We start from the raw sequence: 22255 nt of genomic DNA, 5'->3' as shown, positions 1-22255 counted from the left end.
AGTGGAGAACTTTTCCCTGAAGACAGCCTCCTACAGTTTTAAGATGCTGACACAAATCTTACCAACAAACTATAACATCTCTTATTTCACACAGATGAATGAACTACAGACAATCTTTTCGTCACTAAAGAATAATAAAATAAAGTGATTAAAGAGTCACAATCTCAGACAAACATTCTTCATATTTTAGGCTGCTATTTGTATCTGACAAAGTTCCACAGCATATGTAGATGAATTACAGGAAAGGGCATGATTACAGAACACACATTTTCCATCAAACATACAAATGCTGCCGCCAGACATTTTAAAGCAGCCATCAAAGGCATGGAAACCTCCATGTGGGAAAAGGCTTAGCAAACCCAGTCACTCTCAGCATGACTCCTTCAGTGCAGAGCCATGTTCTCTCAGCAGGTAGATCCATTCTGTCCAGTCACCTTCCCCAAAAGACCGCTCCAACTTTCCCCACTGTGAACCATAATCATGCCATGTTAGAGCCCTGCCTCTATGATGTAAGAGTTACACCCAAGTGAAAGGGATAATTCACTTAAAAATTAAAGTTCCGTCATCATTCCCTCACCCTCTTGTTGTTCCAAATAAGATTGGACCCCACAGACTTTCCAAACATCTTCATTTGTTATGCACAATTTATACAGGTTTAGAACAACAACATGACGATGTGTAAATGATGACAGTTTTAGTTTTAGGTGAACTATCCCTTTACCATAGAGGCAGACAGTGAGAACTGGTCTAAGATAAACTGGTCAGTCTATTTGCACTTTTAGTAAAGATACATAACCTAATTACAGTCAAAAAGATGTACAGGACAGCAATATACAAACAACTTGACTTGCTTTTTGTAACCAATCAACTGTGGTTTTGGTTGACCAGTATACTGCGGATCACACCAGACTGCTAGTGGGACCTGATCAGTAACTCTGCTACAATGGTTGCTTTGTTGCGAGTTATTTTTGTGTCTTACTACAATCAGTGCAATTTTAGTATCATTTACAGCATATACTATATTATAGTTAACATTTTGAAATACTTTTACCTCTGTATTTTCATTTTTAGTCATTTTGTTGTGTGCTTTTTTCACTATTATTATTTTGTTAATATTACTATTTAGATTTATTTTTATTTCGGTTTTAGTTCCTAAGGCAACATTTCTAATTCTCGTTTAAATTTAAATTGAGCTAAATTTCAATTAACAAAAATGTTTTCAATAGTTGTAGTTTAAGTTAACAACAATAACCCTGAACAGAAGACAGAAATATTAACTTTGTTCAAGAAAACAATGTGTATAATCGCCATACAGCATATTAGCCATCTCCAATCAGACAAGCTTAACTTATTTTTTTAATAATCTTTTATAAAAGTCACTGTATAAAACACAGCCCAGAGTGCTTACTGCCTTTTATTTTTCTAAGCATTACAACAGTTCCTTTGAAAGGATTTGCTGGTTGACATTGGCATCAGGTGCAATACTTAAAGGAACAGCAAGTGTAATCTGTTACTGCTAAGATAAATCAGCAGTTTTTGGGCTCCAGGAGGATGTCGGAGTCTGTTTTCTCAAGTGGGTCAAAGTGTGCTTTGTACATCCCTAAATGGTAACCTGAGCCCCAGCACAGGGGATGTCTTTAGGGCTGCTGAGATGATGGGAAATCAGTATGTTACAGGGGAAACGGACTCAGAGGAAGTCTCTCTGCTTGGATGATGTAACAGAACTCAGTAATACAGCAGTTGATTAAAACTCCAGTTCATTTGTCTTGTACACAACAAATATGACAAAAGAAACACTATACTTCACATTATTACATGCAACCACAATGAAAGCATTTAAAACATATCCTAATGGGGCTAATCTGTTTTTTTTTTAAATGCTGCTGTTTGTCAATACACTGAGCCTATAATCAAGCAAAATGTTAAACAATATAAAATTGAAACTTGTGCCCGACATACGCTTTAGGTGCATGGTCAATCTTACAATCATTGACAAGTAGGCTGGGTATCAACATATTCAACTAAATTAATTTCTGATTTCTATTCAATCCCATTTAGATTCATATTAGTTTAAAAATGATGCCGATTTTGCTTTGAAAATTTAAGAAATTTCCATGTTTGTGAATTGGACTACACTGGTCGTGCAATTTATTTTTGCGACATGTCAAGAGACAAGTCTTTCTCATTACAGTCCTTCACTGCATTGAATTCAATACAGACTGTGAACTCACATTCACAGTTCAGCTAAAATATGATTTCTGAAGATATGAACAATATGGCACAAACTATGCAGTTAAGGGGGGGGTAGTTCAAAAGAACACAGTGACATCTGCAGGACAGACACAGCTATACAAATACATTGTCATGCCACCACTAAAAACAGCCATAGAGTAAAGGAGCTCTTATAATTTTTAAGAATCAGCACCATTTAAATGAAGCAATTGCGATTAATCTGAATTATTTTTTACCCAGCCGTACTGACCAGCCTCGAGCATTGGACAGCTTTGTTTCTTTCAGACCCATAATTTTCTATCTGCTGACTACACGCAGAGAGGAAGCTGTGATAGAGGGAATGCCCTCTTGCTAATCCTCAGATTAGGGTCTGTTAACTGTGATACAGAGCTCCAGATTTGCCCAGGGGACAAAAAGCCTAAGTGAACACTGTCTAGTGAGAAGATCTCTGGTATCACCCTTTTATGCCGGAACATGGGAGGGGGGAAATAATGAAGCATGTGTGTGCAAAATATACCGAGATCCTACAAAAATCATTTAAATAGGAATACTCACCTAAAAATTAAAATTCTGCCATCATTTACTCAAATGAATATACTTAACAAGGCTCTGTTCATGGACATATTTCCTACAGGAAAGCCCTTTTAGGCAATCTTCCATCTTGTGCTTTCATTCAAATTGTTCCCTAGACCAAAAGACTTAAACTGTATAATGACAGACTTAAGGAGGGGGGAAATCTAATTCATAAAGCCTAGACTTGATTCTCTGTAAGCCATTAGGCTTCATGACTGGCTATCTTGAAATCTATCTTTTGTGTACATATCCGGAGATTAACACAAAGATCTACTATATTGTCCTACTGTTGAACTACAAAAGCATTTTTTCCAAAGATTATATCACCTTGAGGAATTTCGACTGAATACTTTTTAACCAGATAAAACAAACCACTTTCAGCTGTGGTTCCTCTAAACATCAAGTAATGCAGGATATGCGAGACTGGCAGAAAGTGCTATTGCTCAGACATCACCCTCTTCACCTCTAACTGTAGCTCTCAGTCCAACAGGGAAGCCCTGAACTCAAGAGCACTTCACTGGACTCTGTGAAAGCCATCAGTCTGAGAAGCCCTTTTATTACACCCCCATAATAGGTCATAGGCTATTTCCTGGAATAGAGAGTGAGAAATGCATTTATGCGAGGAGACACAATGTTTGGACACATACTGTACCTTTGATTTGTTCATTATCATATGTACAAAATAAATCACAGTTAACAGGAAATAAAATCTGATAAACTCAACTGGTCTTCCAAAAACGACCCCACAGTGCAAAATGATCAATGGTGCATGAGCACCCCCCTGTGGTCAAGTGTGATACAACAGAACTTACAACGATACAAGACTGGAGAAAGAAGAGAACAGAAAAGACTTTATTTTAGATTTCACTGAGAATTAAATCATAACACAGCATGAATCACACAGAGGTTCCTTCCTTGGCACATTGACTACCACAATTTGCGGAAGAAACCCACAGTGCCTTCACAGTAACATCTCTAGCTCTGTAAAACAGAATCGGGAAGATCAGTGGCACTGAGACACCATGAGAAAGGCATACAAAGTTACGTAGAAAGTCTGATTAATAAAGTAACCTCTATGAAATGCAACCTCGGAAATAAAAAGTATACAAATCTTAGTCAGCTGAAGAAGAAAACAATCAGTCCTGGATTCCATAAATTATTATTTCTGCGAGTTTTAATCTCAACGGTATGCAAAAACTTAAAAAATAGCATATTTCTAGTGTTAGTGTATGCTTATCCAAAAATAAAACGCAAGTCAGAGTCAGTTAACGACGTATCATTTCTTACAGATAAAGGGGGCTCTCACCCACGCAAGGTCAAGCATTTCACCTATTCAGCGTATGAACATGAGCCCAGATTGAGTGAATGCAAACAGTAGATTTCACACTCAAGAACAGGAAGGACACTTGTATAATTGCACAAACTAAAATGTGTGCACTACTACTAGGAAATCATGTGACATCTACTCAAAATAATAGGCAAATAAAAAGTGTTTTCCAAAACCCTCAAAGAATATTATTAATATGATTTACAATACAACACCCTGGCCACATGCAATGTTAGCTAAAGCTATGTATAGAGAACATTTGTATAGAAGCAGTTATGCTACAGAGGCACGTCACATCTGTAGAACTATTCACACAAGCACTCCGAAATCTCATTGGGGCAAAAAGCAAGCGAGGAAATCTACGACGGTGAGATTTATTCATGTAGACAGGTTCTTGAGAGAGAGCGGAAAAACCGGAAGATCTTTCAGAATCTCATTCCCTCAGAGGATGCTGCCAAAGCGAAGGAGAACTTACCAAAGCCCAAAAAGAGCCCGAACACATTTTGAAACCATCCCAACAGGAAATAGTACATGTATTATCGATATAAATCTATGATATATATATTTATGCTTCATATTTGTTATATCCACAGCTACATCAGTTGTAAAACCATGTACGCTGTATAGTTTATCTATTTATACTTAAATTAACAATATACCACACTCACATTTATAACCGTCATATACTGCATCTCAATCAACAGATAAAAAAGGTAAAGCAATACAAATAAAATGTCGGTCTACAAAGTAAACCAATAATTTACAATATGTTTTTTCTTCTTCTCTATCGAAACGTCTCATGCACAGAGAGGTTTCGATATCCGTGGGAACTGGTTTGAAAATAGGCTGGGTCCAGGTGCTTTGTTAGCATGAAGGCATCTTAAAAAAGCATCTCAGACTCGGTTTCAGAAAATAACCAGACCAAAAAGCTCACATGGAAGACGTACTGTATACTAAAAGCCCTTATGTAAGAGTTATGCATTGTATATGTATAGTAATGCCTTCTCTGGTTGCAAATAAACCAAAAGAAATCTCATGGACAAAATGCATTGAACTGACTGTCTATTAAGGATTGAGGCTACTTCAAAATGGCATAAATCACATTCCTCATTTTCTAGCACATTTACAGAATGTAAACCCCACAGTCTTTCTGGGAAAAAGACGACAGGAATCACTGACTACGAGTTCTCAAATACCTGCTTGGTTTATACTGATCGACACGGTCCAAAGCAAGTCATATAGTTTTAATGGCATCCATAATGTTTGCCCAAAGCAGCACAATATCAACAGAACACCCAAAAACACAAGAAAACATCAAAATGCTAACAAACATCAGCCTTTCCACGTCACAATAAAGCACACGAGATTATCTGTCCTACTTACATTACCTTTAGGCTAAAGGCTGCATCTTTTATTCGCTTATAACCACGTTGGCTGATGAGGCATTTGAGGTCCAAAGGAAAACTGGATGGTTTGAACACCAGCATGATTTAGTTGTTTTCTTTGACAGCGACTTTACAATGAAACTGCCTTCACTTCTCAGGCTCAGGGTGTAAACCTGGTCTGCTGCTAACTTGAATGTATCTTCCACAGATCCAACATGCAAACTAATACATCAAAGAACACCGAAAATGGAAACGAAGGCCAAAAAACAGATCACACCTTCACGCACACACACACACACACACAAACTCCTCAGCTCACAAGCAGGTTATCGAAACCCAAATTCTGCACTTTAAATTCAAGCAATGTCCACCACTACAGAAAGCCAATGAAAACGAGAAACAGTCGAGGCACACAATGCTCAAAGGGAATGTCAGAAGACTGTCGACGCGTATGAAGCAAGTTAACTACGCAGTTGCAAAATGAACGCATCGACATCATTCGCTAGTGTAACTCCGTGTCCGTCTACGCACGAAACATTCACTTACGAGTAGCTCAAACACTAAAGAAAGCAAAAAAGTACCCAAATAGTGAGTGCGACAAGCCAAGCGCTTGGAAATGAAATGACGTCTGTCTTGTGGAGAAAGTCTTCTCAATCTCTATAAAAGGCAAGGTGCCACATCTATGGCACAGGCAAGTAGTTACGATACAATCACAGCTGACAGCTATCCCACTACGAGAGAGTGAGAGGTTCCCAAAGGGCAACTATATTACAGTAGAACTGCACAAACTCTGGGAACGATTTTGGTACATAATGCAGAGTGCTGTCGCGCCCAGCGCAGTATTGCACTGGGTACCGTAGTCTCTTTGGGCTCACACGAGCACGGCAAAGAGCTCGGACCGAGGGAACAGGCCTCAGGAAAAAAGTACTGCACGGGAACCACTACAGGCTGGAGAGAGGAGCATGGCGGAGCAGCGGCATCTGACACCTTAAAGGCCTGTGAGGTCAACGATGGCCTTGATGAAGATGGTGTCATCTCGGATGTAGGAGTTCTTGGAGTCTAGTTTGGAGAGAGGGCAGAAGAGAGGGCAGCCGCTGGCAATGTTCATGTCACTCACAGGCCTCTGGAAGGAGGAAGAGGAAATGTCCGGCCGGAAGGCATCGATGATGTGCTCCCTGTTGTTCTGATCCAGCAACATGAGGGTGACCTGAGGACCAAGGTGTTGGATAAATATTTAAATGACCAAAAAGGTCTGAGTTTAGACAGGTATGAATGGATGCAAAGCTGAAGCAAGTCATTCATGATTCAGTGGAAGGAACAAGGACCCCATAAAAAGCATGAAGTGAGAACATAAAGGGATGGAAAATGGCCACGGTCACACATTAGAAGTGTGTGAATGACATACTTTAGGAGTGTCCACAACAAAGTTGTTACATGTTGATTTCACATAGTTGACATAAAAATGTTTCTTGAAAATGGTATAAAACAAATAAAATGCAATGTTGTGTTAACCAAGTAAAAAGCAAAAACATAACACTATCATTCAAAAGTCTGGGGTTAGGTTTTTCTTTTTACTTCTATTCCATAATGACACTGAAAAATTACATTAAGACAACGTTACAAAAGATTTCTATTTCATACAAAAGCTTTTATTTCAAATTTAAGAATCATAAAAAGTATGACGTATTTTTTGAACAACAAATCACCATATAAGAATTATTTCTGATTGATCATGTGACACTGAAGACTGGAGTAGATTCACCTTTGCCATCATAGGAAAAATGACTTTAAATATATTTATTTATATATTAAACTTAAAGAGTTACTGTGAAATATTATCACAATTTGAAATATTAGTGATTTAACTTTTTGATCAAATAAAAGGTAGCTTTGATGGGCATCAGCGTCTTAAAATAATAAATAAAATACAATTTTACCAACCCCAAAATTTGGAACGATTATATATTTTTTTTATATCTTAAATACATGATGTGAGTGTATTCAAGGTCTAGGTATTTTTTTCCAAGTATTTTCTTCTTTGTTTTTTTTATTCATTACTATCAGTAAGTTAGTAATGAGTCACACCACAAATTCCATTTATGCATTTTTGAATAAAATAATAGGACAAAAAAGCAGAAGCACTTCACTGACTTGAATTTGGAAAGTCTGTCAGGATTTCAGGAATAAAAAAAAATGGTCAGACACACAATGTTAGAAGTTGATCACACTGACCTTCTGATTGAAAGGCCACTTAAGCAAGGCATCACTGTGTCCCCTCATCACCACGAAGAACAGAGACAAGTGAGTACCACGTCCCGTCCCATCCCCATTCAGATAGATGCGCAAACACATCTTATAGCCATATTTGCTTGTGTAAAATGCTGTAACACAGAACAGGGCACTTTGGAGTGAGATGCCATATCTTAAGATGTCCATATCAAAGCTATTCTTAATAATTAACATGGAACTATAAAAGTAAAATATACAAAATTAAATTACCAGGCGAGAACATAGCAGGTGCCCGTCCGGCTACAGCATCTTGTCTCTTCTTCGAGAAGTCAGAGATCTTCCAAACAAATACACCATCATAAGTGGCAGCGGACATCTCCCTCATCTTTGCCTCCATCTCCACGATGGAGAGATCCCTAAGGCCTACTGTCCTCTCCAACTGCCGTACCTGCATACAAATCTAGTATTGAAGGAAACTATATCTCAGACTAAAAAAAAAAAAAACATATCTGCTTTTACATCAGTCTCTTCACCTTGTTGTTCAGTATCTCAATCTTGTCCTGGTCAAGCCGGTGCTGACGGTTATAGGCCTCCATGGTGGTGGCGGAACGCTCCATCTCACGGTTGAGCACGCAGACGATGTTCTCAAAGGTGTTTACCTTCAGCTCCAGCTCCTGACAGCGGCGGCTGAGCTCTGCCACTTTGGTCTTCTCACTGTGTAGCTGCAGCTCCAAGGCTGCCCCGACGGCTGTAGGGAGTGGGGTGAAAGACGTACCCAGCGTCGGAGCTGGCGGTGGCAGCAGCGGCGCACAGGCCCCCTGCACGGGAGCCCCTGCTCCACTCAGCTGGCCCATCTTCAGCTCCAGCTCCCGCAGAGACTGATGCAGCTCATGGATCTTATGGCTGGCCAGTTCCAGACTCTGAGGTTGCAGACTCTCCAAGTTCACCTTGATGCCCATGATGAAGTGCAATAGGAGGTTTAAGTGCTCATAGGAACAGGCTTGCTCATGGTCATGGATCTTCTCCTTTTCCACCTACGAGAAATCAGAAAGCCTGATGCTAAAAAACATTTGTGGAACCGAAATGAATATGAAGTCTAATGGATGCAGAAAAAGTCTGATTACCTACCGTCATATCACAGCCTACAACGTGAAATCTGCAAGGTGTTCTGAATTTGGTGCACATTTTAATGTGGTCCACATACTGCGGAAGGAAAAGACAGATACCCTAATGAAAGTAACTATGAATAAGATCTATCGGCATTAACCCCCCCCCAAAAAAACAATATAAATACAAAAAAAAAAAAAAAAAAAAAAAAAAAGAAGAAAAAAGCGCAAACAATTTAAATACTATTTACTTACTTTCTCTCTGGGAATTTTTTTCTTGGCACAGCCTTCACAAATCATTGGGTATTTAGGGCATATCTCATCATGGGCCTAAAAAAAACATGTTCTTTAGCAGCATCACAAAAATCCAAAACCAAAAAGATAAAAGCCATGAATGAACAAAGGATTGAGTAATGATTCTCACATTACAGGTACATTTAATAAAAAAAATAAAAATAAAAAGTTCTGATTTTTAATATTAATCATAAAAAATATATATTTTTTTAAATAAATAAAAAAGTGTGTTACCTTAATGTTTTTAAAATGAAATGGCTCCTTGCAGTATTTACAATTAAGAGTCCTTTCTGGGCATTCTCTCTCATTGTGACGTTCAAGTTCGTTGGCTCTCAGAAGCTCTTTGCATGATGGGCAGGGAAGGATCCTGAAGTCACACTTTCCCTCATGATTTGCCTTTGAGAGATAAAGATGGTGCATGTCATTTTAAAACGGTTTGTAAAATGCAAACACTGCCTAATAAAATAAATGATTAAGCTGGTTTGTTAGTGGGTTTGGGGCACTTTTCAGATGGTCAGGCTAGGGGATCTGCTTGTCAACCAGTTATGTACGAGCCTTGCAAAGCTGGTTTAAGCAGTTTTTTTTTAAAAGCAGGGAAGGAACACGAGAACCTCATATTCTTTGATGGTGCCTGTCCAGCTGCATTCCTCATTGATGCAAACAGCTTCAAGAGCTTCAACTTCTCTTTTGGCAGCATTGTCAGGAAAAGCCTAAAAAGAATTTGCACATAGTGAAAGTGAAATCTTCTTCCAACTTTCATTTGTGACCCTGGAGCACAAAACTAGTCTTAAGTTGCTTTGCATTGTATGGATCAAAATTATAGATTTTTTTTATGCCAAAAATCATTAGGACATTAAGTAGAGATCATGTTCCATGAAGATATTTTGTAAATTTCCTACTGTAAATATATCAAAACTTAATTTTTGATTAGTAATATGCATTGCTAAGAACTTAATTTAGATTTTTTTGCACCCTCAGATTCCAGATTTTCCAAATATTGTCCTATCATAAACCATACACCAATGGAAAGCTTATTTATTCAGCTTTCAGATGATGTATAAATCTCAATTTTGAAAAATTAACCCTTATGACTGGTTTTGTGGTCCAGGGTCACATTTGTCTCATTACTGACAGTGGAAAAATTGGTTAAGGCCTGTTCACACCAAGAACTATGACTATAAAGATAATTATCGTTCCACCAATGGGAGATAGCATTCTGTTTATTTTAAGCACACAGAAAAACACAGTTTCAATAATACTGCTCCTCTGTGGTGTGGATTTTTCTAGTCTTATAGAATTACAATGTGTATTAAACGTTTACTGTTATTGTTATCATTATAGTTATCAATCACATTTGTCACCACCCTTCCGAAAAACTTCAGAGGAAGTCACAGCTTCTGCCACAATTACTGCAGTTACTGTACTTCAATTAATGCAAAATTAGAAAAATTGTATTATAGTGAAACTGGATATTTTTCCAAATTTTTAAAAGGAACTTTGTATTAGCCACCACTGTTACAAAAATGTCTGAAATATACAAAACAAACAAATGTATGGTGGTTTTACAATAGCAAAAGTATTTTAGTAGATGTGGCATTTTAGAAGAAACTACAGTGATTGTAGTTTGTGAATCATCATTTTATTTTTATTCATTTATTTTTGGAAGGGTTATCAGCGCTAAAAATAATTCAAAGCTATTGTCTACCATTTAAATTTTACTGTATAATAAAACGAATACTTACACAGCCCTGTTTCAAAATTGACGTTGGTTCTTCAAATAGGTCCTCCTTTATACAGGCACTGCATTTCTGTGGTCCTGAGCTATGATGGAAAAGTAAAGGTTTCATACACACAAAAACAAAACAAAAAACAAAAAAATCGCGGATAAATACAAAGGCACACCACAATAGTAACAGTTGATTTTGACAATAGCTGCAACAGTCTGGCTATTGTAGTTTCCCAGCTCGCCCAGCTAAACAAGAAGCCGAACACAACCTGACAGCCTGCATTTATTTATGTTGCCCGATCTGAGGCAACGTTTACTGCTTGTATCCCCATCAAATATCCCATAAAAATGGCACGGGAGGCCTGACAGGTCGTGTTCATCTTTTGTAGTGTCGTGTCAGGTGGGCCATCTGGACTGAATGCCGCTTACCTCACTGCTTTATTAAAACAATAAGAACAGAAACGATGTCCGCACTGCGCCTGAAACGGTCTCCTAAGGATTTTCAGACAGATATTGCACAGATGCTTGTCCTCCAGCTTGTTGGCGAGTATTTTCTTGGGGAAGCCAGGTTTGTTGCCTTCTAATGAAGATGGTGGTGAGGGTTCCTGTGCAGCCATTATTCCCGAGCGCGCATGTGACCAGGCTCCGGAGAAGAGACACGGATCTTTCTACACATTTCACTGAAAGGGGTTGTAAACACACGATTTTGCATTGTGTCACATAAAAGAATTAACTTAATATGCATAGTTAAATGCATCTAAATACACGCACGGTTTAATGTTTATACAGGCATGACAGCTATGACAAAATAATACCGTCGTCTGAATAAAGTTTTATAGCATGTAGTATTCACTGTAGTTGGGGTCTCTGATTATTTTCATAACAATAAATATTGTTACGTTTTAAAATCACATATGTCCTACCATATTATGGTCCAACGAACATTATAAAACCTCCTGCAGTGCTGTGAAACATTGTATCAAATACATTCAGCGTTCTTGCCGTGTGAAGTCATAAGTATGGTCATAATTTATTATTATTATTAATATTATTTATAGCGTTCCTTAAAAAGGTGAGTAACGGTAGGCGTCGTGTTCTCTCCAGCAGCTCATATATAGATGGTAGCGTCCACTAGCGGGCGAATGATGACAAAATATGTGAAGCTAGAAGCTTTAAACGAATTAACAATTACAGAATAAAAGTCTTCTCTTTCTTTTATTGAACAATCATAAAAATAATACAATTTCGTATAATATGATGCATAATTAAAATTAATTAATAATTTATATTATTACTACTATTATTGTTGTTAGTGTTGTTGTGATGTTGTCTTTAACATGACTGCCTAAAATCTGTCAAAAGTAATCTTTAACCTAAACGATGTATTCTTTCTGATTTAGTAAAACAACCCAATAAAAGCTATAATACACGGTTTTCCTTCTGCTTTTCACTTTTTAGAAAGAAAACAAAATCCACAAAATAAACGTCAAACGTAGACGCATCATATTTTACAGTAGAGCTACTTTCCACCATTATCGAATAATTGTTATGTGCTAAGTATTTTTGCCGATCATCTTCGTCTTTTATTTTGAAAATACTGATAATAATAACTCCGTCACCATCTGTCAGTGTTGCTGTTTTCACGGAGCCTGCCTCTTGTTGATACTGTTGTGTCACGAAACGAAAGCTGAACTGATAATTGCGGCAGTTGGCACAGATCTACCTCAGGCCAGTAGTAGTTTATTACTTGTTTCTGTGCAGATTCACACAGTCTAATGAATCGAATCGCATGACCGATACTGTAGTTAGTGTGCGTTATAGCTGACCAGCAACGGACACTCTCCGAGATGGCAGCCCAAGCATCTAGATTAAACTAATCAGACTTCAAAACTGCTATTTAAAATACCTTTGTGCCTATTCTGATGTGCTGACACAACGCCGTTGACTGTCTCTGTATCATTGAATAATTCCTTTAATGCCTAACGTTACTCATTCTTGGACTGAGAACAAAAACGAAAAGTAACGTTACTAGCGAGTAGTTTTACTTCTCTAGCGAAACAGCTTCAGGTGGTCGCTAACAGGCTTCGGCAACAATAAGGTAAGTGTGTAATGCTAGTATGTCATAACCAGGGTTTAGATTGGGCCGGGGCCGTCCGGGGCTAAGCCCCGGCACATAGACTCAGGGCTCGACATTAACGCTTCATTAATGCCAGACAAGTAACATGATTAAAACATCAATAACCAAAAATAACTAGGTAAACACCAAAACGCAAGTATTATTCTGATTTTATTACATTTCGAGTAAGTGGCGAATAGTGGATATAGTGTATATAATGCATCTATTGACAGTATAAGGTTGCGCTGCTGAGGCGAGGTTCACGCAGCTCTTGAGGAGAAATCAAAACGCGCAACACTAAGAAACTCAGAATACTGAGGTAAAAATTCAAAATTTATATTTAAAATACAGTTAGTTAGGCAACATCACTCACCATTATGACTGTTTAATAGTTCTATAAACAGTTCAATGTTCAAATACAATAATATTAGGTCACTTACATTTTTGGCGGAACCACAGTGCATCTCAAAGCAACCATCCGATTCATTGCTGAATGATTCAGTGTTTTGAACGAATCGGTTGAGTCAAAGTTTCATTATCTCATGCATAAACATCTGATGAATCTGCCGTTTGAACGAATCGTTTGAATGAACGACTCACTCATTAAACGCTCACTAATGGCACCTACTGGCGCTTTAATTTAGTTTAAAAGTATAATTTCCACCATGTCTTGTTTGTATATTCAAAAAAATTTTTTAAAGAATCTCATAATTTAATGTAGTTGTATTTTTCAGTGTAAATGATTTAATTTGATAACGTATAGATAATAACAATCACATTATTATAATTGAATTTATAGATCAAATGTAAGAATTTGAAATGAAAGTTAATGAGATTAGTGGGGAAATGCCCTCTATAAAGGTAAAGAAAAAAAAAATACCTTGGATAAAATGTCAAAAACATGCATATTTTTAGCCTATGTCACAGCTGATAGAAAACCGATGACAATATTGCATTAGAATAAATTATCTTTGCAAAAAAACAAAACACACACACACATAATACATGTATATTGCCATTGTCCTCATTTGTAAGTCGCTTTGGATAAAAGTGTCTGCTAAATTACTAAATGTATGTATGTATGTATGTATATATATATATATATATATATATATATATATAAGCTCGATACCATAGAGCCCCCCCCACATAACAAATCCCAATTTAACCCCTGGTCATAACCTTTTAAGAAAATATAAGTCATATAGTAATAAAGCTTATTATAGCTTGTCCGTGGAGAGCGAAGTAACACTTACAATCTCTGTTTCACTATGGTGTATTTTTCCCCTTTTACCATACCATCTATATTTTATTAAGGACATTTTATCCAGAAACACTTTCATGGAGTTAGGTATGTGTTTAATGAGTTTTCTCTTTTTCACACAGACTATGGCCGAGGAAAATACCCAGTTTTGCAGTAATTGGTAAGTAAAATAAATATAAAAGATTACAAATTTTGTCCCAGTACAGCACAAAAGGGCATGTTAGTCAGAATGACCGTTTCAGTCAACATTCACTTTCATTTCATCTTTTCCCAAACAAATGAAATTTGAATGGTGACTTATTCTGTCATTTTGCCTAACATTATTATGTTGCACTGGAGAAAGAAAGTCAAGCAGGCTTGGGAAATCTTGAGGGCGAGTACATAGTTTTTATTTTTGGTTGAACTATTCCTTTGGATAAGGAATGCCGTGTTTTTAGTTTCAGTTTATTAGACAACCCTTTGCTTTCACTTAGGTGTGTTACCAGTCCCTCCCATCAGTCCGTCTGGCTGTACTACAGCAGTGTCCTCCCTTCCTGACTATCATGATTAAGGATTTGGCTGACACGCTTTTATCAGTAGCAACTTGTTACACTTTTTACAGCAGTAACCATCAGTTAATTGTCTTAGGGCACAATGGAAATTGTGGTGTTTATAGAACTGATAGTGTGTCAACCAACTGACCATGATATGCTCTCTGTCTCTAGCAAGCATGACATTCCAGAAGCCAACTTTACAACACATGAGATCCACTGTCGGCGGAATATTGCTCTTTGTGAGGTGTGCCAGGAGCCTTTTCCTCATGCTGAGCTTGTGCAGCACAAAGAGATGGACCATGCAGAGGTACGATCCAGACATGATGTATGAGTATGTATGACTGTGTATTTGATAATAGCCTTAAGGACCCAAGTCAGAGTACTGTAGACGTGACTTAAAAAAACCTTCAAGTCAACAAATAATTCTGTGGGTTGTGAGAATCAGATTAAAATTTTAGATTTTTTTTTTTTCCAGTTTACTGTCCCTAATGTTGATCCAAACCGGTATGACTTTATTCTGCAGAACACACACACTAAATATTTTGAAGAAATGCCATATTTTTATGTCTGTTCAGTAAAGGTCAGTGGAGTCAAAACAGAAATGTAAAAAAAAAAACTGGACATTTAGAGATCTTAACATATCTTTGTTTGTTTAGAGTGAACTATGAAAATCAAGTCACTATCAAATCAAAATGGACAATTCTTATTTTGTAATAGAATACTGAAGTGTTTTTTTATGATGTATCCATGCACATAATTTTTTTTTTTTAATTAATGCGCCCTTGTAATCTTTAATCAAAAAAATTAACTTAACCTGCCTCTTGCAACAACATCTCTTCTCGCAACTTGTCACTCATAGATCACAGCAATTAGCAAACAACAGTGATCCAATTAATTCCAGAAAAAAACAAGTCCAGCCCAACTTTTTTTCAAATTGACGATCACAATTTTCCCTTCGTGCTGACTTTAAGAAAGTAGGATATATTGAACATCATCACTGTTATAAATAGCATTTATTTAAATATAGCATACATGTTATGTATATTGCAGAATGAAACCGAAACAGAGTTGTTGTTCTTCCCCCCCCCCCAGGCTGCTAAATTTCGGTTTTACAAAATCTAAACCTCTTTTTACAGGAACAGTGCAAATGTGGATTAAAGATAGAGAAGAGGTTCATGGAGGTCCACCAGGTACAATACAGTTATGCATATTGCTGTATTCAGTGATGAATTCTGTAGATTTGATGACTTCTTGCCCCTTTCAGAGGTCAGAGTGCAGTCATCGACTGGTCCCATGTCAGTTCTGTGATCTGGAGGTGGCCTCCTTTCAGGCTAAAGAGCACGAGGATTACTGTGGCACCCGCACCGAGCCCTGCCCCGTCTGCAAGTGTAACGTTATGCTGAGAGAACAGCACATCCATCCAGCCCTGTGCGGAAGTCTGACTCCACCTCAGGAAAGGCACAGTAGTAGGGCAGGGGTCCAGTCCCCTGGAGCATGGTTTGAGGCGCATTCAATCCATAACCTAATACACAATAATAACAGCACGGGGGCAGCAGACCGCAGGGGTCCGCCACGACCCTTGGAGGACAGACTACACAACAGCAGCAGAGGAACAGTGAGGGGAGGAACTAGGAGATACGCAGAAACAAGGAACAATGATTTTGCTTATTGTATGTATCCATTCGACTGTTTTAGTCCTTATTCAGAAAAAATATTCACAATAAACTAGGGATGGATGATATAGCCTTGACAGATTTTTTTTTATTTTTTATTTATCCAGTCTGTAGATATTGGATATTCAATTGTGAATTTCCCCTGCAAATGAGGCACAGACACACATCTGAAGTCTTTACACAGACTGTTTAATGGGGCTTAAAGGTGGCATAAATACATTTACACAGCAATTAAAAGTACATTACTAACATTATACTAGGGGCTGAGGTGGGTCAGAGCAAAATTTATTCTGGCTTTTATGCTACATTGCATCTTCACAGAATATTGAGCAGACACATAGCAGATGTGTAAAGATGCCTTTAGATTACTTTTGTTGTCATCTAACACTACAATTTAATCTTTAAAAACTACTAATAATGTAATAAACTCTGATAAATGTGATATTCAGCAGATCTCAAAATTAATTTCATTTTTAGTACTCTAAACCCCCCGGTTTCGCAGACAAGGCTTAATAAGCCTAGTCGCAGACTAAAATGTAAGTCTGAGTTGTTTCAACTGAAAGAGACGTACACTGATTGATCTTAAAACAATTTGTTTTGTCTCAAACTGCACACCAGTAATGTTTTTTTTTTTCTTATACACATTTATAAAAATTACTTAAATGTCCTAATTGAACTATGACCTAATTGAACTAAGCCCTTTCTGTGAAACCAGGCTTAAATTGTAATGTTTCTATATCTAATTTTGCTTGTAGCATTTAAAATAAATTTTAATGATGGTTTTAATTTTTTTTTTATTTAATTTTTTTTTAATTTAGACAAAATATGTTTGTCCAATTACTTTGGATAAAACCATCTGAGAACTGCATAAATGTGGAATGTACTGCAATAAAAATTGTGTAGAATTTAAATATTGGCCATAACATTGAATTAATCGGCTTATTGTATGAGTCAGAGTTGTAATATCAGTTCATCCCAACAATGGGTTGTTGAATATTAACAGGATGCTGGAGGTAAAAAAAACTAACCTTCCATTCTGCTCATTTCCTCAGTGCTGGACCAGGAAACGGAGCTGGGCAACAACAACAACAGCCTGCTGTGGTCTCTGGGACAGCTGCCAGACTATGAGTCCTCCAGTCTGGACTACATGCTGGCCCTCAGCCTGCAGAGTGAAGGTGACTTGGAGGACCCCCGTCAGGAGGGCGTGTGGACTGATGTGTGGGACCGTCGCCTGGGAAGGACACCAGCCCCGAGCAATCTCACTTCCCAGCTCTCCTCCAGCACTAACAACAACTGCACTGCGGCCTCCCCTAAAACCAACCCAATGGTGGGCCACAGCCCCTCCTCAAACATCATGCTGCCTTGTGAGTTCTGTGAAGAACTCTTTCCAGAGGAAGACCTTATCTTACACCAGGTAAGTGATTAGGCCTCAATCATCCCATCACGCTACACTCCCTCTCGGCTTGATATTTAAGCCAGGCCTCTTGTGTCTTGATAGAGCTGGCATCAGCCACAGTGGTATTTAAAGCCTCTAGAGTCACTTCTTTTGAGTGCCATTACATGTCTACGTTAACGGAGTACAAAATAAGTCATGTTTTTCATGGCAGGCTATTGTAATGTCAACACTGATGTGGAATCTCCCACTTCATTCCTTCTTGTCAGGTCTCTATTGTTTCACAAAGTGGTGTTTAATTTCCATGGGAACCTCCTCGAATTTCAGGCCTCTAGCTTCTCCCACAGGCCGAACCCTGATCAGATTCTTCTCCTCTTTCTGAGGCCATAGAGTAGGGGTTTGCTATCTGAGTCACTTGTTTTGGATTTTTGCCTTTAGTGGCCAGCATGAAGTAAATGTTCGGTTTTTATCTTCTAGACCGGCTGCAGCCCAGCCTCTGCCATCGCTTCCTTCAGTAAACAAGCTCCTTCTCTTCAATATGAAGAAATCATCAGTCAAGGGGCTAGTCATGTCATTCCTCCCCGCACACCCAGCCCGCCCACCCTGCCCGTCTCTGTTTCGCCGCTCTCCTACAGTTCCTCCTCCAGCCCCGCTGAGGGCGACGTGCTCATTCCTTGTGAGTTTTGTGGTGTTGCCTTGGAAGAGGATGTACTCTTTCACCATCAGGTATAACATCCTGTGTATTTCTCCAGTACATAGCATCTCCAGACACATAGAATCAAAGAAGCTGAATAGCAACAAGAAATAATACATATAAATATAATTCTATATAGAATAATTATTTCTTTGCAATAAACATATATATGTTTTATGTATGTATGTATGTATATTTTATATATTATTAACAAACCATACATCACTGAAAAGCTTATTTATTCAGCTTTCAGATGATGTATAAATCTCAATTTCTAAAAATTGACACTTATGACTGGTTTTGTGGTCCAGGGTCACACACATATATATATATATATATATAACACACACATAAATAGATAGATAGATAGATAGATAGATAGATAGATAGATAGATAGATAGAGTTAACAATAACATGATTGTTTTTAAAGAATCTGCTACTTTGTGTTTAATATTTTCCAAAACCGCAATATTATTGACCACAAATGCAATTCAAGACCTCCGTTCATCTTCGGAACACAAATTAAGATATTTATGAAATCCGAGAGCTTTCTGACCCTGCATAGAAAGCAACACAACTGAGATGTTCTCAGCCCCAGAAAGGCAGTAAGGACATTGTTAAAATAGTCCATGTGACAGTGGTTCAACCGTAATTTTATGAAGCTACGAGAATACTTTTTGTGTAAAAAAGAAAACAAAATTACGACTTTATTCAACAATTTCTTCTCTTCCGTGTCAGACATTGATGCACATTCACAAGAGTACCACAAAGCATGACAGAATTAATGACAGAGTTTTCATTTTTGGCAGAACTATCCCTTTAAGAAAACAATTTTTTTTTTTTTTAATTTATAAAAATGTCAATTTGGCTTATAATTCTCCCTTGTGTTTACATCTAATTAGTTTTTCATCATGTGTAAGCACATGTGAAAGTAGAGCAGAAATGGATCCCACCGCTTAGTTGATACCTTTCAATCTCATTATACTGTACAGGACAAGTGTGACCTCCGCCCCCAGACAGCTAATTCAATCGACGGATTGTCTCCACGGAAACCACACCACACCGCCAAAGAGGCCCTCGAGAGGAGATCTCCTGAGAGGCAAAGAAGGGTGAGACATCAAGGTGAGCCACCAAAATAGATGAACACAATCTTATTGTGTAATCCACTTATTAATTTTACTGTATGTGAATCTAATCGGCCGTACCTCTGTATCTTACTGCAGCTGACCCAGGTGAGGAGCTCCTTCGGGAGACGGCTCAGGGGTGGCAGAAAGGCACCTCAGGTTTGGACCAGTGGCTGCCCTCAGGCTACGGTTACACTAAGAACACGAACGCTGAGCAGCAGGTGAAGAGCAGGAACCAAAGGCAAGGAGCAGTAGAAGCAAACACGTACTTCAATGACAGCCTCGAGCCCTGTTCTACAACCACCTCGGGGTATGCAAAATATTTTTCATAAATAATTTCTATGTATACATACTGTATGTATGATGATGATGAGAAAATTCTGGTTACACTATAACTAAAATGTGTATATTTTTCCATGACAGACCTTCACAAAGAGGAAGGTCGGAAGGTCGAAGGAGTGATAAAAACACAGAGACACCAAAGGTATGTATGTGAATTGTTACAGATAAATAAGATTTGGAAGACCTGCATGCAGGATATATTAGATGATATGACATATTATGATTCTACAAATGCTTTTTGACCTGTTCAACATTACATTTTTATCACCAGGTGCCTAAAAAACATAATGTTGAAAAAGAGGAAGAGTAGAAAAGGGCAAAGAGTCTAACCAATCTTTGAGTCAAAGCAGTGACCTGTTATTACTGTCTATATGCTATTATGTTTGTGTCTGTAAAACATTTACATGTCCAGCTGCATTTATCAATTATTTGGCTTGTAAATGTATTTCTTTAATTGCACTATTTTTTTTTTCTTCATTGTATTTTTTTTTCTTCTATGGTGTTTGTATGTGATTATAAATGTTTCTTCTGAGATTTGTAAAATTTTCTTTGTTTCAAAGACATTGAAAAAATGTTTTATTTTACTGCGAACTCTACATGTTATAGTATAAATATAGAAACTCCCATAAAACTTTACTGTATTGTTTTATACATTAGTTAATGCAGTGGTTAACGTGGACAGCTGAACAATGCTGCATTTATTAATCCTGGTTAATATCAGTTTTTACATTAATATTATTAGTTCATAATGCACTAATGACCAATATTAGATTTATGAATTTTAATTAACAATGATTAATAAATGTTGTAAAAAAAAAAAATGTTCTGAATGCATTCACTAATGTCACAGAAGTGTTGTGTGAAGTGCTGCAGAAATTCTTATTTGATCCTGAGTGTGAAATAATTTTACAATGTACAGGTAAAAACATCAAAATGAAAGAAAAAAAAAATCAAACTGTGGATATTTGAGAACTTTTTATTGTATGGCTGTCTGTATGGTGGCAAAATTGGTTATGTTGTTATTCTGATTTACTTTCCTTGGGCTATGTAACTATCACATCTTTTAAATAAACATATTTTGCTGTTGCTGAAGGTAGGATGGCCGTCACATTGGGTTGTTTTTTTCTAGTCTACAAAGTGATAACTAGGCATTTCAACTATCAGAAGATCAAAATGGATTGATCTTTATCATTTTTTGGACATGCACTCAGTACTCTGCTTCTTGCACAAGAAAACCATACAGGGGTTATGCAAACAAAGGACCTATACAAGATACATATATAAGAACTGTAAGAATCTATAGTCTGCCTCGACCCAGATTCCACTCCACAATATATATTTGATCGTGCTCATTTCCCAAAATGGCTTAATTATTATAGAGAAGAAGAAAGTCAACCGTTATGTTGTTTGTAGACCTTTTGGGATGATCACATCCTGAGCAAATGGTCACCAATTGTAGAATGGGAGCGGGTGTGGGACACCGAGAACTACCTCCAACAAAGGGGTGTCAGAACTTAATGAACATACAGACCACAGCTGTAATAACAGGAGCAATAGTAACTGTATAGACGGTTTCAACGGCAACATAAACAAACATTACTGCGCATGCGCGATTTTGTGGCCCTAACTTAACTTCCGGTAGACATCCAAATACAATCAGTAACAACAGCTAAGTCTCTCTAGAGTAGATTTGCTGCGTAAATCAGACGGACTGAGATGCAGCGATAACCATAGATATATATATATATATATATATATATATATATATATATATATATATATATATATATATATATATATCTATATCTATGGCGATAACTACTTGGACGGCCTTATTAAAAATGCAAATTCATTCTCTGCCAGCAGGAGGCGCTTTAAAGCCGGAGAAGAACTAGAGGTTTCCCCGGAAACGGCTGTACGTTACACAAAGCAGTGCTGAGTTTACAAACGCTGCTTTATCAGGCATATAACATGCAAGATGAAATGAAAATGACATCGAACATTTTCTAAAGACAGTGTTCCTTCAGAAATACAGTGATATAAAAACACCTGCGCCTCGTTTTTATTTTTAAACGTGCGTTACGTGCTCATGTTTATTCAAAGAAGCCTTTTGGAAAATCGGTCAGTTTTGATATCGTGGCGGATCGCCACAAATAAATACATGTATGTGAAACACATCCCACAGCACAACCACCGGAGCCCAACTTCATTACTCAACACTTTAACTTTAACTGTGTTCGTAG

At 37.6% G+C, this 22255-nt stretch overlaps 2 protein-coding genes across 5 annotated transcripts; one reads left to right on the top strand and one right to left on the bottom strand.

The window, feature by feature from the left end:
• Positions 1-221: 221 nt before the first annotated feature.
• Positions 222-14289, bottom strand: traf2a (Tnf receptor-associated factor 2a). 3 transcript variants are annotated; one of them, XM_058775246.1, is made up of 11 exons: positions 11796-12031; positions 11302-11552; positions 10889-10967; positions 9758-9856; positions 9381-9542; positions 9108-9182; positions 8875-8949; positions 8280-8780; positions 8017-8194; positions 7750-7898; positions 222-465 (listed from the first exon to the last, which is right to left on the bottom strand). In XM_058775246.1, exons 2-11 carry the CDS (start codon positions 11487-11489, stop codon positions 370-372), a joined length of 1602 nt encoding a protein of 533 aa, XP_058631229.1. In that variant the 5' UTR covers positions 11490-11552; positions 11796-12031; the 3' UTR covers positions 222-369. The 3 variants fall into 3 exon arrangements, with proteins under 3 accessions (XP_058631229.1, XP_058631228.1, XP_058631226.1); XM_058775245.1 differs by lacking the exons at positions 222-465; positions 11796-12031 and adding exons at positions 1399-6724; positions 13429-14289; XM_058775243.1 differs by lacking the exon at positions 222-465 and adding an exon at positions 1399-6724 and having other exon boundaries at positions 11796-12029.
• trafd1 (TRAF-type zinc finger domain containing 1) lies at positions 12486-21104 on the top strand. Of its 2 annotated transcripts, none has more exons than XM_058775248.1 (11): positions 12486-12600; positions 14375-14412; positions 14957-15092; positions 15922-15975; positions 16050-16455; positions 17511-17872; positions 18329-18577; positions 19539-19668; positions 19770-19980; positions 20094-20154; positions 20284-21104. In XM_058775248.1, exons 2-11 carry the CDS (start codon positions 14378-14380, stop codon positions 20320-20322), a joined length of 1683 nt encoding a protein of 560 aa, XP_058631231.1. In that variant the 5' UTR covers positions 12486-12600; positions 14375-14377; the 3' UTR covers positions 20323-21104. The 2 variants fall into 2 exon arrangements, with proteins under 2 accessions (XP_058631231.1, XP_058631230.1); XM_058775247.1 differs by having other exon boundaries at positions 12490-12970.
• Positions 21105-22255: the final 1151 nt, after the last annotated feature.

The sequence above is a fragment of the Onychostoma macrolepis genome, chromosome 05, assembly GCF_012432095.1.
Source record: "Onychostoma macrolepis isolate SWU-2019 chromosome 05, ASM1243209v1, whole genome shotgun sequence".
Taxonomy (NCBI): Eukaryota; Metazoa; Chordata; class Actinopteri; order Cypriniformes; family Cyprinidae; genus Onychostoma; species Onychostoma macrolepis.
Note: the sequence above shows the minus strand (reverse complement) of the source record. Positions and strands in the feature narration are given on the sequence as shown.

What these genes read in the sequence shown, in the direction of transcription:
- traf2a (XM_058775245.1), bottom strand. Translation starts at nt 11,489, where the DNA reads ATGGCTGCACAGGAACCCTCACCACCATCTTCATTAGAAGGCAACAAA. An exon ending in TGTTTTAATAAAGCAGTGAG is followed by an intron (nt 10,968 to 11,301) that starts GTAAGCGGCATT and finishes TTTCCATCATAG; the next exon opens with CTCAGGACCACAGAAATGCA. An exon ending in ACCTGCTATGTTCTCGCCTG is followed by an intron (nt 7,899 to 8,016) that starts GTAATTTAATTT and finishes TCTGTGTTACAG; the next exon opens with CATTTTACACAAGCAAATAT.
- trafd1 (XM_058775248.1), top strand. Translation starts at nt 14,378, where the DNA reads ATGGCCGAGGAAAATACCCAGTTTTGCAGTAATTG. An exon ending in GGTTCATGGAGGTCCACCAG is followed by an intron (nt 15,976 to 16,049) that starts GTACAATACAGT and finishes TGCCCCTTTCAG; the next exon opens with AGGTCAGAGTGCAGTCATCG. An exon ending in AAGACCTTATCTTACACCAG is followed by an intron (nt 17,873 to 18,328) that starts GTAAGTGATTAG and finishes TTTATCTTCTAG; the next exon opens with ACCGGCTGCAGCCCAGCCTC.